At 41.7% G+C, this 19,057-nt stretch overlaps 1 protein-coding gene across 1 annotated transcript in view; it reads left to right on the top strand.

The window, feature by feature from the left end:
- The window catches only part of HCRTR2 (hypocretin receptor 2), a 60,848-nt gene extending 51,306 nt beyond the window's left edge, over positions 1-9,542 (top strand). The window contains exons 7-9 of the mRNA XM_032771119.2: positions 1,605-1,726; positions 6,229-6,429; positions 8,711-9,542. Of these exons, the coding sequence (XP_032627010.1) occupies positions 1,605-1,726; positions 6,229-6,429; positions 8,711-8,904 (517 nt within the window). The 3' untranslated portion in view covers positions 8,905-9,542. The remainder of the gene's footprint in view (positions 1-1,604; positions 1,727-6,228; positions 6,430-8,710) is intronic.
- The last annotated feature ends 9,515 nt before the right edge of the window (positions 9,543-19,057 follow it).

Below are 19,057 nucleotides of genomic sequence, written 5' to 3' on the forward strand. Positions count from 1 at the left end.
TTTTACAGTAAAGAAACTGAAGCTCAGTGTGCAGCTGTAAGCAAATTGTTAGCTAAACAATTATCAGGGCAGAAATTTGGGGCCAGATTGTTAAAACCCGTGTTCATGTTGGCAGTCACTTACTCATGCAAGAAATCTCACTGGCCTACATATTCAAACATATTTTTGCGTGACTGGACTCCAGGAGTGTAGTATCTGATGGAGAACACTGGGTGGGGTAGTGTTCAGTGGGACTGCCCTGGCGTATGGCATGACTCAGTGTGAGTATGTGTAGCAGAATTAAGTCCAAAGGATTGTGTTCTGGTGTTTCACATATTAATAACTGATCTGTATATAACTATGCAGAAATTTACCAAAATCAGGGAAGCAAGCAAGCTTTTATTCTTTAACAAAAGCAAAAATATAAAGTGTTCCAATTCTTCCAACCTCAGAAGATGATCCTAGAATATAATAAAAGTCAAAGGAGAATTTTTATGAAGACTTATTATGTTATCAGAGTAGTCATTGAATCAGTAAATAACAGGCAAAGCAATGAATTTTATGTGTGATTATGTCTGTCAAACATTATATTCCGTAAATACTCTATTCTTTCAGTTCTCTCTCTCTCTCACACACACAAAAACTGGGGAGAAATTATACTATCAGACTTCCAATGACATTTATAGCTGTAAAGATGATGAGCATAGTGTCACTTTCTTGGCAGGATTACATTAAATAAAATGTAACCAAAGAGAGCTGATTGTATTGCCCTGATGAAAGATAGACGTACAAGGTGGGTGAGGTAATATCTTTTATGGGACCAACCTCTGTTGGTGAGAGGGACAAGTTTTCTATCTTACACAGAGCTCTTCTTCAGCTTTGTGGAAGCTCAAAAGCTTGTCTCTCTCACCAAAAGAATCTGATCGAATAAAAGATATTACCTCACCTACCTTGTCTCTCTAATATCCTAGGATCAACACAGCTACAACAACACTGCCTACCTGAAAGTCCTCTGGCAAATGTCAGATGGATGGTGCCACTTCTCTGTTTTCTGTGTATTCATATTGTCATACTGCAATATATTGGAGGGAAGCTTGTAATCAGAGAGTTAACATGGACATTTCTTATATAATCCATAGTGGTTAAATGCAGCAGCCTCCTGCACAAGGACATGAGGGGATGCTGTTGGCACCTCTGCAGTCCACCTATTTTGGGCTAGCAGAGAATCCATAAGCAGCCAGTCAATGCGACCCTAACTCTACAGCAGCCCCGTTGCACTTGGAGCTGGGCTCAGAATTGAGAGGCTGGATCCAGAATTGGGAAATTGTCATATTGGCTTAAAGACACCTTTTCCCACACTGAGCTTGGATGATATAAATTACCCTTTTGTTATCTAGCTGGATGACATGTGTACATTAAAGACAAAACTGTTTGTGGCTTCTGCGCTGTGCAAAACCCTCATGGAAGCTGGTTGTTGGGTGAGAAGAGGGGTTGTATTTTCTTGGGAAAGCTGGAAGTATTGAATGAGAGCTTTATGTGATATCACGAATAGAATAAAAGTACAGCTTTTATATTCAGTACTATGCAGTGTCTTTCAGACTGGCTTTTTCCTCTTTATTTTGCAGGGTTTGGGGGATGTTTAACTATGCTGATGACAGAGAGACTGTGTATGCCTGGTTTACATTCTCGCACTGGCTTGTGTATGCCAACAGTGCAGTGAACCCTATCATTTATAACTTTCTCAGTGGTGAGTTTCCAGTTGATCACTGTGTTACATATTAAAAATGTAGTTAAAGTGTAATGCATAGTAACCAATTAGGTTAAAGCCTGACCTGAAAATTGAGCAGCAGCACAACTGGGCTCTAGGTGCAGGTCCTGATAAGTCCCTCTATCCTCACAATCTGCTACACGTGTTGAGTAGCACCTTGCCTTCTCAAGTATCCCCGTTAATTTTATAGGGAGAGCTCATATATGTAATAGAGATACCTATCTCATAGAACTGGAAGGGATCTTGAAAGGTCATCAAGTCCAGCCCCCTGCCTTCCCTAGCAGGACCAAGTACTGTCCCTAACAGTTCTTGTTTGCTTGTCTGTTTTGCCCCAGAACCCTAAATAGCCCCCTCAAGTATTGAATTCACAACCCTGGGTTTTGCAGGCCAATGCTGAAACCACAGAGTGGGTCTAAATTTCAAGCTGAAGGTGTCCTCCCAGCCCAAGGAACCATACCTGCACCAGCTCTAATCAAACTAGCAAGCTAAAAATGGAGCATAGCCACAGTAGTGGGAGCAATGGGAAGGACTTGCCACCCTGAGTATGTACCCATCCAAGACTCTAGGCACATATACAGGGTGAGTGTCCCATCCTGCTGCCCATGTTATTTTTAACATGCTCATGCTATTTTTAATATGCTAGCTTGATCAGAGCTAAGGTGAGTATGTCTCCTCAAGCTGGAATTTAACCCCCTAGCTTGAAGTGTAGATTTTGGGGTGCAATGATGAGGGATGGAGGCAGGGGACAAGCTCTCCCATCTTTGGTGCCTGTTTGGAGCTGGAAATTTGACCCAGCTTCCCCAATATGATGGGAGGCAAACACACCAAATTTGAGTGGTGTTGCAACCCCATGCACTGCATCACAATGCCACTCCCTGTCAGGACGTCAGAGCAGCAGGGCCAAATTTGAGCAGAGCTGTGACCCCATGCAGAGGGGAGAGCCGGAAGATGGGTGTGGGGCAATGTGTGGGGGAATACTGTAAGACTAAGGGCATCAGGAGGGCAGAGGGGAGAGCACAGGTCAGGGTGCAGAGCAGTGGGTGATGTGTGGGGCTGGAAGCAGCAGGAGAGTGGTGAGGGAGAGCTTGGCGTTGGGTTCAGAGCAGAGGAGGGTGACTAAGGGTGGCAGAATCTGGCCCTGAGTAAGGACTACAAGTACTGTGAGGACCTCACGATTAAGGTGGAAATTATCTGTTACTTTCAGTTAATCCTTTCTAGGCCTCAAATGGCAGGAATCCCCCTTGGGTGAGGGGGATAAAGGAGGGGAAGTCACTGAATCTCAGGAGATTCTCTAGCTAGAAGAAAGAAAAAGAACCTATGTGTTCTTATTGTTTTACTGCTGGGGATTTTTAAGGCTGTGGTGAAAGAGCTATTCTCTAAAGATAAATGAAGCAGTAGAAAAATGTTACAAATTACAGTTTTATATTTTTAAATTGTTCATGTAACAATACTGTGCCTTTGTATAAATATAATGTACAAATAGTCTGAAAATATTCCTAAATGACATTGATTTACCATTCTCTCTTCTATTACCTTTGATCCTTCCATATCATTTGTATCAGACTGTTTTCAGTAGAAATATAGAATGTAACAGAAAAATCATCAAACATTTCTTCAGTCCCCTTACCATTTAGTTTGGTTTGTTGCAGGTTTGGTCACAGCTGGTGATGAATGAAGTTTAGAGGTGTGGTTCAGATAAGCTTTGGATAAACATTTGGATGCTCATCTGGGTAGTCAAGGTCTGCAAAACTATCCAGGAAATCTAATGAGAATAGGATTTACTGTTCTTGTTATTTCCAGTCAATTCAGTGATATCTAGCAAACGATGGCCTGTTAACCAAGATTTCTGGCTAGTGTTGTGACAGTTGGGCCTACAAATTTACCCTAAGTGTGAGCTCAACTGTGAAAAGGGAATGGAAGTTCATAAAATATCACAATAACCTATAACAAATGTTAACGGGAAAAGGTGCAAATGGGAGACAGACTGAATTAGTACAAATGAAAAAGACCAGCTGATATAATTCAAGGACAGTGTTAAGATCATGTCTGGAAAACTAGAGAAGTGTGGGACTGGAAATCAGTGAACCAAACTTGTTAGAGTTTAGGCCTAATTGGTAGACAGGATAATGAAGGGGTGGGCTATTCCATCCATTACTCACTTGGGGTCTTTAAAACAAGAGACTTGGAGAGAAAGTCAATGGTGGCTGACCAAAAGCAGGGAAGATGAATGCTAGCTGACAGAAAAACGAGAGAAGGGGTGGCAGTGAGCTTCACCACCGTGCTGCCACCCCCACCATCTCTTGGGACCTAATTCTGAGGTGGACCAAGCCAGAGGGAGAGACCCAAATGACACCCACCGGCTTTGGCTAAATCCCAAATACCACCCGGGATGTGAGACTTCCCCCACACCACACCCCAACTTGTCCTTTTCCTTCTCTATCTTATTTTTCTTTCCTATCCATTTCCTTACTCTTTCTGTCTAATAAGAGTCTGGCTTAGCCAGACAAAACTGTCTTTTCTGCAGCACTGCTATAACTGTGACCAGCAAAGCAGCTAAAAGCAATGCCCTAAACCAGTGGTTCCCAAACTTTTTCTGCTGCTTGTGCAGGGAAAGCCCCTGGCGGTCTGGGCTGGTTTGTTTACTGCTGAGTCCGCAGGTTTGGCCAATCGCAGCTCCCACTGGCTGCGGTTCACTGCTCCATGCCAACGGGAGACGCTGGAAGCAGCAGCCAGTATGTCCCTTGGCCCGTGCTGCTTCCAGCAGCACCAACTGGCCTGGAGCAGTGAACCGCAGCCACTGGGAGCCACAATTGGCTGAAGCTCCAGATGCAGCACATACACAAACCAGCCTGACTCACCAGGGGCTGTTCCTGCATAAGCAACGGAACAAGTTTGGGAACCACTGCCCTAAACAACTCAATGCTGGTAAAAATTTGCCAGGTCTTGGAGTAGCTAATAAAACTATGCTGTGCCTGCAGTGAGGTTGCTAGCAGTTTCTCAGCAATGAAGGAGGTGTGTGTGTGTGTGTGTCTGTGTGTGTGTGTGTCTGTGTGTGTGTGTGTCTGTGTGTGTGTTGTTTTGTCTTTTAGGAAACAGAATCAGACTGGAAAAGGAATAACTGATGCTGTTAAAATGAAAGCCTTACTTAAGACTTCACATTTTAAATGATTTAATTTGTTTCCCCCAACATCTTTTATATAGAAGATTAAAAACATTTAAAAGGCATCTTTGCCCATGCACTGAGGTGGCTGAGGTCTCTATATACCAAATCAAAAACCTTTGTTTTAAACTTTTTAATGTTGGACAGTTTCAGGGTCATGGTAACACCTTATCTCTTAGGGCCATTTATTCAATCTAAATTAACAGTTATGGGTTCAAGACTCAAAATTTGGATCTAGAGGCTTAGAACACTAAAATTCAGGGTATTTGGATGTGGGACACTCTTATTCCAACACATCTGTTTCTTCTCCTAGCTTGAACTTATTAACACAGAGGCCATATCAAAGAAAAAAGCTGTACAAGAGTTAGCCAAACTTTTCTGAATGTGTTTGGGGTTTAAATTAAAGTTTTTACATGGAATGGTGGGGACTCTTTGCTATCCAAATGGCTTCATACCAAGCTTCTCAGTTCCGTTTCGCCAGGTGTTTACTTATAATGTGCCATCTCTTTGGTATCTGAGCGCAAGCATTCATTCATTTAGCCTGTTAGGAAAGTAAGTTTTAATATCCCCCTTTTACAGATGAGACACAGAGATTAAGGGTGTGATTCTGATCTCATTTTACATGGGTGTAAATCAAGTCGCCATTGAAGCAACTGTGAAACTGGTGGGACATGCGAATCATTTGTCCAAAGAAATCTGACAGACTGGGGAATAGAAGCTAGGACTCCTGACTTCCAGCCCTGTTCTTTAAATACAGACCATCTTTCCTGTAGTGAAATTCATTGTAGTAACAATTTCAGTGTGTCCCCAATTATTTCAAAGGTCCTGAAAATGGAGAGAATAGGAGCATCTTTAAATGATAGGAGCTTCATTAAATGATCACTGTAATATACAGAAGATCAGATATTTATTTATCTTTTTACATCTGGTTTTCTTTGTAAAATGTGCAAGGTAAAAGAAAAATTAGTTGTCCTTGCATTTCACACATCAAGTAATAGTCTAATCAACCTACTTAATTATTTGTTTTCATCAAATGTGTTTTGTTTACTCAAACAAACTGGAACATTGCCTTAAGAGCCATTCTAGTCTGCCTTGTAAAAATTAATTTAGTATTCCTGCTGCACCTACTATAAATCCTTATTAAAAGGCGGACTTTTGATTGCCTTTTCCTGAATCACTAAAACTGTTCTTTCCTGCTTTTGTCATGTTAGAAGAGTACTTGATTATTTGGCACTAGCTAATCATGTCTCTTCCATATGCTAGCTTTATTGAAACATGGCTTGTATAATAATGTTTTCCTGCATTCTTTTTCGATTGACAGGAAAATTTAGAGAAGAATTTAAAGCAGCATTTTCTTGCTGCTGGCTTGACATTCATCATCACCAGGCTGAACGACTCACCAGGGGCCGTGCAAGCACTGAAAGTCGGAAATCCTTGACCACCCAGATCAGCAATTTTGATAATGTTTCAAAACTTTCAGAACATGTTGTGCTGACCAACATGAGCACACTCCCAGCAAATGGTACTGGACCTATTCACAACTGGTAGTATACTTGTCCCTGTCTTTTGGTGCCTTTGTAAATTAAAATTTGATCTTGCATCCAACAGCCTTTTAACCAGTGACCACAAGATTGCAGGGCAAGAGTGTAGGACAAATTGACCCACAACTTTATTTATAAACTTAAAGTGTTATAATTTCATATCTTTTGCTTTGAAACTGTATAAATTGTAAATTCAGGGGAGGGTTTTATGTTTAAATATTTTCATTGGATTTCAGTAAAGAGCAAGTATCTGGAGATGTATACAATATTTGCCTGGGAGTTGGAATGTATGCATGAAATCAGCCTGTATTCAGCTTCGTGTTGATTCTCTGACTGTGCCAGGGTATAGCAGAAATTTTTTAGAACAGATATTCTCACCAAACTTGGATGCAAATCTTTTGCATTCCCTGAATGTCAATGAAAATTTCAAAGTATCTTTTCATAAACGGCTTTGAATCTGAGCTGCCTGAGTCATGTAGAGAATTCATATTTTTTTGGTATTTTCTTCTCTTTCTCAGATTGTCTGAGATTACCGTAGGTGCTGAGGAGGACTGGCAAAGTCATTATCATTCAGTTTCTCAGACAGAGGGTGCTTTTAAATGCCCCCTAATTCCCTCACACAATGGACTCTGCTTTATATTTTGTTATCTGTCTTATATCCCATTGTAACTTTGCAAGGGAAATCAGGTGCCTAGGTCCGTGGGATGAGGTTTAAGGAAGAACTTTTGTTCACTAGTCTCATAGTCCTACTGGCAGGCATTACTATTGTTCGTACTTGGACACTGCATTATAGATTTTAGTTTAATGGAACTATCTATGCCTCACATGATTAAGTTTTGCTCAGTGAAGGGATATTTCACTGCAAAAAAATCAGAATTTTTCTCTAGAGTCATACTGATTCATGTCTGCTCCTGCAAAAACTCCTCAAACTATTAGACCTACTGTCTGAAATTCTTTTAGTGCCTGGTACTACATCTGTTGAAGACAGCAGGTATAGGATGAAGCCTCTAGTTCTTACTGCCTGGGATATCTTTTGTTGTTTGATATTATCTTAAACTGCTCTATATAGGTTTTTATACTGTGCTTCGCCTCATGGTATCTGACCACCTTCCAGTAATGCATTAAGTAATGTGTCTAACATCTGCCATGTGTCATTTGTTCCCCATGTCATGTTGGTTTTGATATGAGACCTCCTCAAAAATGAAAGAGCAGAGTTAATTTCTTATTTCAAAACAAAGCTCCAAACACAATGAGGCAGTAGCATCAAAAAGAGGGATATAGTCCCGTGATCCCAAACATAGGCATAGGATGAGCTATGTATGTCCATACCATCTGCAAGCATTCCAAACCTATTGTGCACATGTATATCATGAATTTCCAAGACCTACCCAGTACCAACCAACATGTAGGATGGTGACACTAACGCTGGTCCTCCAGAAAAAAATTGCTGTATTCTTGAGGAAAAGCAGACATGGAAAAGGCTAGTTTATTTGTTGCTCCTACCAGAGTTTATTCTTTTATTAAACTTTGATTTGCCCATCTTCAGTCCTGTGGCTGTTTCTATGTACATGGCACAGGTGGGGTTCATCGATGCAACACATTTTCACCAGTGAGAAGGGATTCTGGTTGGGGAAGCCTGTCTAACTGTGTCGCTGCAGATGCTGCTCCTGCCTGTGTTCGTTATTTTTCATCATTCTCAACTCTGTGCCTGTGTCTGAGTGCCACACACTTAATAAAAGTCAGAAGAGCTTTGGGTACACTATGGAATTCTGATAAGGACCAGGCCAGTGTATCTAGTGATGAATCCACTTATTGGCTGAATGTTAAATAAGTAGCAACTAACATGTAACAGTTGAGAGAGTGGCTGGCTTGAGCAAAGGTAATATTCCATCCCACCTTTTTAAAGTTCTTACAATGCACCCATCTTCTAGGGATCTGAGTATTGGATTTTTTCAGGTAAAAAGATAACACTGTAAGACCAAATCAGGGCTCTAAATCAACAGCCATTACTTGTAAATATCATCGTTCAAAGGTTTTAAATGTTTGAAAATATAAAAATTCAGAGAGAAATATTGTGACATGAGTTTTTAAGCAGAATTCCCCATAGACTTCAGTGGAGGATTCTGCTTAAAAAACATTGGTAGTGTTTAGAAACTTTTGTCATAGGCGATATCAATAGACTTTGATTGCCTTTATACTATTGACAGAAGACTCCAGTCTGGTCCTGTTTATAAGGAGTAAAATCCATATTATACGTTACAGGTGTGATGGCCAAACTCAGTCCATTGAAGTCTGTGGAATTGCACCTGCGTACGCCAGGGATGAATATGACTTCAAGTTTAGATGAAGCAGAAGGAGTTTCTGTGGAAGACCGTGGCACAACAGATAATGCAGAGTGGGCCAAATTCATCCCTGGTGTAACCAAACTGACCTTACTGGAGTTACATCAGGGATGAGATTTGCCCTGTACATTTAAAACAACCTGCAAATGGCACTCCAGTGACAACACAATAGCTGGACAAAGGAATTCCTCCAAAATGACTGCTTCTTCAATTCCCAGTCTTATGGAAACTTACTGACCTCATCATGAGCTAAAGATACAGAATTCACATCTTTGCAAGACTTTTTAAAGAATATATTGCATCATGCTTTGTAAATACTGGATATATTTATTTTTAATATAATCCCAGATGCCATGTAACATTCTCAAATGCATCAAGTAAAAAACTGAGTATTTCAAAGCAAGGAGTCGTTAACATTTATTTTATGTACTGATACCAGTAATGACTTTAATTTAATTGAAAAGAACACTTGCTTCTCCTATGCATTAGTGGAATTTTGGAATTACCTTTACACATGATACACAAATGCACAGTCCAGGCAATAAAATGGAGGATCTGGAATACTGGTGCAGGAGGTTAAACCAGACATAGGGATTACAGAAACATGGTGAAATAGCACCCATGACCGGTATTGAAAGGAATGTCTGTTTAGGAGAGCTAGAAATAAAGACATTGTACAGCAATGTAAACTATAAAGAAAAAATAGTGGCAATGTAGACAAAACAGAAGTTATTTGGGTCAAAATCACTTTGGGGAAGGATTGAAAGAGAGGTTCTGTTGGGACAACAATGAGGGTCTGCTATAGATTCCCAGGGTCAGACTCAGATCTGGATAGTAGTATTTCCATTTCTAATAATATTACCTTTTTTGAGGATGACAATAAATATTAGAGAAGAAAACACTACTGGGAATTGTCATAATAGGAGACTTTATCTTTTCAGATACAGATTAGAGAATAAATGCTTCTTAATACTGGTAAGGCCCAGTTGTTCCTGGAAATGATAAATGACAGTTTTCTTCATCAAATTATTGCTTAATCAGCAAAGGGTGATGCAGCTTTAAGTTTGTTTTTGGAAGTAGTGAGGAAATCCTAGATGAGATGGTCATAGGAAATTACCGGGGACTGAGTGATCATGAGATTAAATTAAATGCAAGGATAAATAAAACCAAGTTGTCAGCTATGTCTTTTTATTTCAAAAGGGTGACCTTTGGGAAATCCAGGGAATTAGTTAAAGAAGTCGACTGGCTTGGAATTTCTTTAAATCAGCGATACAAAACCTATGTAACTTGCATCCCATGTAAGGAAAAAAACATCAAAGGGAAATACTCCAGACCCAGCTGAATGACTAACCACCTCCAGAAGGTTATTAGGAGTAAGCAGAGAGCCTATAAGGAACGCTAATGAGGACGAATGAGCAAAGAAATGTACATCTTGGAGGTTAGACAATGCAGAAATTGCTAAAAGTCAAAACGTATTAGCTCTTACCAAGGAAATTAAAGATAGATCATATGTTTTTTAGTTACATAAGTAAAAGGGGAATAAGGAAGGATGAGGTTGGGCTGCTATGAGTGAGGCTGGGGAGGAGATTCAAACTAATTTAGGTGTGGCCCAAAAATTAAATGAATACTTCGCCTTGGTTTCCAATAAGCATGATAATGTGGAACATGGGCATGTGAAGACAGGATGGCTGGTGGAAATGAGTATAGAAATGAAATTACCTCATCTCAGGTGGATGAAAAACTCAGAGTTTAATGCATTCAAATTGTGAAGAACAGATAATTTTCATCTAAGAATATTGAAAGAACTCGCCCATGAAATTACTAGTCCAATAGCAAGGATTTTTAATTAATCCATCTATTTTGGGGTAATAACTGGAGAATAATTAACTTTATACCTATTTTTAAGAAAGGGGAAGAAAGTTATTTGGTCAAATACAGACCTAACCTCAGTAGGATGCAAGACTTCAGAAGGAAAAACAATTAAAATTCATTGGGGGTAAATGGTAAAGGGGATATAAGGGAACATGGGTTTACCAAATGTAAATCATGCCAGCTTAAGCTTTCTTTCTTTGAGAAAATAACTGATTTTTTTTAGATAAGGGAAATGCAACCAAGCTAATATATTTAGACTTCAGTAAAACATTTGACATGGTACCACATGAAAAATTATTAATTAAACTAGAGAAAATGGGAATTAGAACAAGAATTATAAACTGGATAAAAAACTGACAAAAGGGAAGAAGGCTGAAAAGTTCTGCTGAAAAGTGAACTATCAGACTGGAGGGAAGATACTAGTGGAGTTATTCAGGACTCGGTGTTGGGGCCAATCTTATTCAATACTTTTTTAATGACCTTGGCACAAAAAGTTGAAGTGTACTAATGAAATTTGCTATTTATGCAAAGCTGGCAGGCATCATCAATACAAAGAAGGATCAGACAATTATACAGGAAGAACTGAGTCATCTTGAAGTCTAGAATAATAGAAATAGGATGAAAGTCAATAGTGCAAAAGGTCATGCACTAATCTAATGAGAATTTCTACTACAAAGTGGGGGTTCATCAATTGGAATAGATAGAGAAGGAAATGGACCTGGGTGTGTGGGTTGATGATGGTAAGCCACTGATGTGATAGCAGCTGCAAAAAAAGGAAATGCGTGTACTAAACGTCTGTCCCAGATCTGGACTTTAGCGTACAAAATCTGTGTGTTTACTGTGAACCTTCCCCAAGCTTATACCCAGCTTGGATCTATTCTCGCTGCCACCAGCCAGGAATCTACAGGGCCTGACTCCCTTTCCCTCTCTCTGGTCTCTCCAACCCTTCCCTGGGGGGACCCCCAAGAACCCAAATCCCTTGGGTCTCCCTATCTCAACGGGAAAACAAGCTCTTCCCCCTTGTCTCCTCGTTATCTGCTCCCCCGCTTCCCCCTCCCTTTTCCCTGGATGAGCCTGGGCGATGCAGTACTTAACTCCTTGAAGGCAAAACAAAGAGGGAAATCACCCTCCCCCTGAGGCGATGCATTCAAATCTAGTAAAGCTAATATAAAGAGATTTTCCAACCCCCCTTTGTAGCCTCACCGGAGAAACCCCCAAAAACTCAGCCAGGTTTTAAAAAAAGAACTTTATATAAAAAGAAAGAAAATACAAAACAATAATACTGCATTAAGAGATCAATACAGGCTCTTGCTTATAAGAAAATACGCTATGAATAAACAGTCTGATTTAAAAGATAGCCCCCTTTTAAACCAGTCCAGCAAATCAACACACATGTAAATACAACACAAAGCATATAACAGCCTATTTGCCTTGTGCCTTTGTACTCACACTTTGTAGGAGGAAAATTATTAGAAAGAAATAGGAGTTAGCAGAAAAGCTGTTTCCTCCATAGCTGGGAAAAACAAAAGACCCAGAGTACACAATTCCCGCCCCTGACTTTTAAAAAATCCAGTTCTCTGATTGGTCCTCTGGTCAGGTGTTTGGTTCCCTTTGTTCACCCTTTACAGGCAAAAGAAAATTAACCCTTACCTTACCTATCTACTTATGACACGCCCCCAAATCACAGACAGTGTAAAATTTCACTGGAGGTGATTTCTACCTAGAACTTTAAACTAATCAGAGTAATACAACACATGCACCTTTACATATACTAGTAAGCATGTAAACTACAAGACTTCTACATCTTAAGGAAAAGTTTTAACCAGTGTGAGAGTGCATCAGCTACTTTGTTAGAAGCTCCTGAAATGTGTTGAATTTCAAAATCAAAATCTTGGAGAGCTAGACTCCAACGAAGAAGTTTCTTGTTGTTCCCTTTGGCTGTATGAAGCCACTTTAGCGCAGCATGGTCAGTTTGTAGCTGGAACCGCCGTCCCCAAACGTATGGGCGTAGCTTTTCCAGGGCGTACACAATGGCATAGCATTCCTTTTCACTGACTGACCAGTGGCTTTCCCTCTCAGATAGTTTCTTGCTGAGAAACACGACAGGATGGAAGTTGTGATCCGGTCCTTCCTGCATAAGAACTGCTCCTATACCACGCTCAGATGCATCGGTGGTTACTAGGAATGGTTTGTCAAAGTCTGGGGCCCTTAGCACAGGGTCAGACGTGAGCGTCGCCTTAAGTTGGGTAAAGGCTTCCTGACACTCATCAGTCCATTTAACTGTAGTTGGCTGGGGCTTCTTGGTCAGGTCGGTCAGTGGTGCAGATTTGGCTGTAGTGTGGTACAAATCGCCTGTAGTACCCGGCCAAGCCTAAGAAGGATTGGACCTGTTTCTTTGACTTTGGGACAGGCCACTTTTGGATAGCCTCCACCTTGGCCTGTAGGGGGTTTATGGTTCCTCGACCCACCTGGTGTCCCAGGTAAGTCACTCTGTTTTGGCCTATTTGACACTTTTTGGCCTTAACAGTTAGTCCTGCCTGCCTGATACGGTCAAAGACCTTTTCCAGGTGTTCTAGGTGTTCGGGCCAGGAGTCTGAAAAAATGGCCACATCATCGAGGTAGGCAACTGCATATTCTCCCAGTCCTGCTAGTAGACCATCTACCAGCCTCTGGAAGGTGGCGGGTGCATTTCGCAGCCCGAAAGGAAGTACATTAAATTCATACACCCCTGCATGGGTGACGAATGCTGACCTTTCCTTGGCAGGTTCATCTAGCGGTACTTGCCAGTACCCCTTGGTTAAGTCTATTGTAGAGATGAACTGGGCACGTGTCCCAACTTTTCCAATAGCTCATCGGTGCGTGGCATTGGATAGTTGTCTGGACGAGTTACCGCATTTAGCTTACGGTAGTCCACGCAAAAGCGTATTTCCCCATCTGGTTTGGGTACCAGAACCACTGGAGATGCCCATGCACTGGTAGATGAGCGGATTATACCCATCTGTAGCATGTTCTGGATCTCCCGCTCTATAGCAGCTTGTGCGTGAGGGGACACCCGGTAGGGTGGTGTTCTAATTGGGTGAGCATTACCTGTGTCAATGGAGTGGTATGCCCGTTCAGTCCGTCCTGGAGTGGCTGAGAACAATGGTGCGAAGCTGGTGCACAGCTCCTGGATTTGTTGCCGCTGCAGACGTTCCAGGGTGGTTGAGAGGTTCACCTCTTCCACGCCCCCGTCCTTTTTCCCGTCATAGTAGACGCCATCAGGCCACTCAGCGTCCTCTGCCCCTGGACTGTAAACTGACAAACCTGTAAGTCTCTGGAATAAAAGGGCTTGAGAGAATTAACATGGTACACTTTGGGTTTAGTGAGGAATTGGGAAATGCTATGAGGTAGTTAACAGCTCCCAGGCGCTCTTGGACCGTGAATGGCCCCTCCCATGATGCTTCCATCTTATGGGCCTGTTGCGCCTTCAAGACCATAACCTGGTCTCCTCTCTTGAAGGAACGGTCTCTGGTATGTTTATCGTACCAGGCCTTTTGCTCTTCCTGAGTATCCTTTAGGTTTTCTCTAGCAAGGGCTAGAGAATGGCGGAGGGTGTTTTGTAGGTTGCTTACAAAGTCCAGAATGTTAGTTCCTGGAGAGGGTGTAAACCCCTCCCATTGGTGCTTCACCAACTGTAATGGCCCCTTAACCTCATGGCCATACACAAGTTCAAAGGGTGAAAACCCTAAACTGGGATGTGGTACAGCCCTGTAAGCAAAGAGCAACTGCTGCAACACTAGGTCCAGTCGTTGGAGTATTCATTTACGAATTTACGGATCATGGCCCCAAAGTTCCATTAAACCTTTCCCAGGCCATGGTTTGATGGTGGTACGGGGTGGCAACCAAGTGATTCACCCCATGATTTTCCCACAGGTCTTTCATGGTGCCTGCCAGGAAATTAGATCCTGAATCGGTAAGGATATCGGAGGGCCAACCTACCCTGGCGAAAATGTCTGTTAGGGCCTGGCACACCGCTTTAGCCCTGGTGTTGCCTAGAGCAACTGCTTCTGGCCATCGGGTAGCAAAGTCCACGAAAGTCAGTACGTACTGCTTTCCCCTGGGTGTCTTTCTTGGAAAAGGACCCAGAATATCTTGTACTCAACGCACTCCAATATTGTCTGGGAGTGATCTACTAAATGCACGCCCTACACTTTCTTACACTCGCCTATTACACCAGCTGTCGTGCCCAGCTTACGCAATAAATGGCTCACCACTGAGAATTTTTCAGAGTGCGCTAGCTTCGTGTTAGTCTGTAACCTCCCCACGCACACACATCAAGGAATCCCTTGTGGCCACTCTTAGAGACTACAATCTTTAAATCTCCTTTAGGGCACTCCTTTTAAAGCTTTATTTGTCTTGAGAAAGAATATATCTGATGTTTGTTTAGAGGCGAAATGATACCGAAGCTAATATATTTAGACTTCAGTAACATCTTGCATGGACCACATTGAAAAATTTTTTTTTTTATTAAACTAGGAAATGGGTATAGAAAGTATTAAACTGGATAAAATGCAAACAGGGAAGGAGGCTGACAAGTTATGCTGAAGCAAGTGTGACAATGATCGAGCACTGGAGGGAAGATAACTAATGGAGTTATTCGAGAGATCGGTGTTGGAATCTATTGCAATACTTTTTAGATGACGTTGGCAAAAAAATTGAAGTGTACTATGAAGTTTAGCTATTTTGCAAGTGGCAGGCAATATCAAGAGCACAGCAAGGAACAGACAATTACAGAAGCAAAGCTTGAGTCAAGTGTTGAAGGCTAGGAATATATGAAATAGGATAAATCAATAAGTTGCAATAAGGTACATTACAGGCACTAATATACAGATGAAAGACAATTTTTCACCCAAAGGTGGGAGGTTCTCATCATTGGAAATAAAGTGGAGAAGGTAATGGGACCTGGTGTCGGGGTTGATGAGGTCAAGCCGATGTAAGTGTGATTTGTTTACGTTGCTGATGCCAATTAGCTCAGATGAGCAAAACAAATGAAAAAGTAGAATGCTTGTTTAAGCGAGTTTGTTGTGTACTCAATCAATACCCCGCGTAGTAGGTAATATCATTGAGTGGCAGCCGCCTGCTTTGCCATCAAGCTTTGCGAAGAAGATGCAGCCGCTCTTGCGCTAGTCTGGTCGGCGATCTCTGGCTTTAGCGTGGGAAGAAGGGTTGGAACAGCAGCCCCATCCAGCTGCCCGGTCACCTCCAAATCATGTGTGTTCTAACGTGTGTCTCCTGTGAACCGGACAGCCGCCCCTTCCAGCAGGACTACCAAATTCGCTGGCAGTTTAGCTACTAACGCTTCCCCTTTGCCGAATAGCTGGCTGCTGCCTGGCCTCGTGCCTTGGCGGCTGCTCCGAGGAGCTCCTGCTTGGAGGGGGGGGGGGGGGGGGGGGGGGGGGGGGGGGTGCGGGTGGGGGGGGGTTGCAGGGGGGGAGGAGGAGGCTATGCCGAGGTAGGCCGGCCGCCCTCCTGCTCTCTGGCATCCACGGCCGACATTACCCAATTTTTTCCATGACGAGACAGGTGTTTGGTTGGGGACACACGGGGCTCAGGATGGGGGAGCATCCTTGCAAGCAGCTGCTCTCAACTGGCTGCGTCTTTTAAAAAGGCATGTCTCTTCGAGTGGGGGTCTACCGACTTAAAGGGGCAATGTGATTCTTCGTCTCGACAACAGGTATGTCTCTGCTCTGCCGTAGCCGTCTCCTCTCCTCCATTGTGTGTTTTCAAGTACTTTAGGGATGTTGCTTGTAGAGGGTAGCCAACTGTAGTTTCATCATTTAGCGTAGGCATTCTGGGAATAACCCCCCTCTTTCCACCCTCTGATTCAACCACTCACCAAGCTTCACAATCATGCTATATATATATAATATATATTCTACGTTATATAATAGTAGTATACTTTATATGGATTTACTTTATTTATAACCTTCTGTTCTTTTCCTGGAACCTAACCGCCCACTCATCTTATATTATCTATGTGGAAGAGGATGTTTGGATTTCGGCTTGACTCACTTTTCTCGGCATCTTTTCAGGAACATAACCCAGTCTGTCTAAACGTGAGGCAATTCTAGTAGCCAGGAATCCCACATGGGCTGATCCTTCTTTCCGCTTTCTCCTCTGTTTCCTTGTAACTATAGGCTGTTCCTCAGTGTGTCAACGTATGAATCACTTCCCCTATCGGGGGGAAGGCTCCCCAGATGAACAATGATGCTCCTGTTCTCTTCTTTTCTTACGAGGTCTCCTGTGTGCTTATCCTCTCATCCTAACTGAGTGAAACAAGTTATTTCTTCCATGAGCTGGTGTCTATTCTTACGTGTCCCTCAAACAACAATCTTATCCCAACGCCGGTTAGTCTGCGGTGTACTGATCTGTCCCTGACTTGGCGTCCCGAGATTCGGCCAATAAGGAAGAAGAGAAATTAGAACTACCAACCATCACAACTTTTATTTTGTTTTCCTTTCTTTGTTTATGCCCCTTTCTTTTTTTATTGATAGTTGATAGTCTTTCCCGTGTGGACTCATCAGACTTGCAGGCGTGCAGTACCTTAAACATCTTCCGTTGGAATAGGCAAAACAAAAGGAAGGAATGATCAACCAGCTCACTTGAGCGATGAATTCATAATCTAGTAAAGCAATATAAAGAGATTTTCAACCCCCTGGTCCTGGTAGCTCACCGGAGAAACCAAAACTAGCAGGTTTTAAAAAAGAAATTTATATAAAAAGAAAAATAGCAAAACGATTAATCTGGCATTAGACGATCAATTAAAGGCTACTTGCTTAAATAAAAAAAAATAAGAATAAAGTCTGATTTAAAGATAGCGCACTCCTTTTAAACCAGTCAGCAACTCAACACATAACCTAGATAAAAAAATACCAAAAGCATATACAGCTATTTGCCTTGTGCATAAAAATAAAAAAACAGGAGGACCCGGTTTTGTTTGTGTTTTTTTTTTTTTTTATTGCTCTTTTTATTTATTTGGGGGTTGTTTTTTTTTTTTTTTTTTTTTTTTTTTATACATCGATGAGGAGTGTAAAGGTGGAATACCGTAGTGACAGAATGTTGAAATGTAAAACACAAGTAGATTATTAAAGTGAGAACATCGAGAGATTCTGGGAGGGTACGGGGGTAGATGGCCACTCTTGCCATAGAGCTGCGTGTGATGTGATCTGAAGCAAAAAAAATAAAAAGCATCAACCGGACCAAAAAACCGGAAAAAAAAAGCGGCTCTGATGACCCACTTTGTCTTGGTTATCGTTTCCTTTGACTTAAATGAAGAATGAAGACAAATCCGTCGATACAATATATTTAGAAAAATTGTGCGTTGTGGGTTGGGGGTCGGCAAGAATGTGCAATTGCTTAGGCGAGAATCGCAACTTCCAATTTAAATATTAATAAAATACAAAAATTTAGGAAACATTTTAGTGTATTTTTTATAAAGTAGTGGAGTTAGGTTCCAAGTAAAAAGAACCTCTGTATAGTAAGTATTGTGTAAATACAACACAAAGCATATAACAGCCTATTTGCCTTGTGGCCTTTGTACTCACACTTTGTAGGAAAATATTAGAAAGAAATAGGAGTTAGCAGAAAAGACGTTTCCTCCATAGCTGGGAAAAACAAAAGACCTAGAGTACACAATTCCCGCCCCTGACTTTTAAAAAATCCAGTTCTCTGATTGGTCCTCTGGTCAGGTGTTTGGTTCCCCTTTGTTCACCCTTTACAGGCAAAAGAAAATTAACCCTTACCTTACCTATCTACTTATGACAATGCGATCCTAGATGTAGCAGGTGAGGTATTTCCAACAGAGAGAGGGAACTGTTAATGCCACTTTAATGTACCAGGCATTTGGAATACTGTTTACAATTCTGGTCACCCATATGCAAGAAAGATGAATTCAAACTGGAACAGGTGCAGAGAAGAGCTACCGGGATGATCAGGGGAATGGAGGACAGCGGAAGAGATTGGCTCTCTTCATCTTGCAAAAAGAAGGATGAGGGGGGATATGATTGTTCTTTATAAATACATCAACAGAAAAACACCAGGAAGGGAGAAGAACTATTTAAGGTAAAGGACAATGTTGGCAGAAGAGCCAATTAGTATGAACTGGCCATGAACAATTCAGGCTGGAAATCAGAAGATTTCTAACCATCAAAGGAGTGAGGTTCTGGAACAGCCTCCCAGTAGGAGTTGTGGGGACAAACAACTTAATTAGGTTTAAGAGACAACTCAGTAAATTTGAGTGGGATTGTATGATCAAGTTGGTTGTGATGGTAGGGGGCAGGATTCAACAGCACTGGGTCATCCCTTCTGATTTATGTCCTGTGTTCCTAAAGCTCATGCTTCAGGACTTCAGTCAGGC

Source organism: Chelonoidis abingdonii, chromosome 3 (assembly GCF_003597395.2).
Source record: "Chelonoidis abingdonii isolate Lonesome George chromosome 3, CheloAbing_2.0, whole genome shotgun sequence".
In the NCBI taxonomy this organism is placed as follows: domain Eukaryota; kingdom Metazoa; phylum Chordata; order Testudines; family Testudinidae; genus Chelonoidis; species Chelonoidis abingdonii.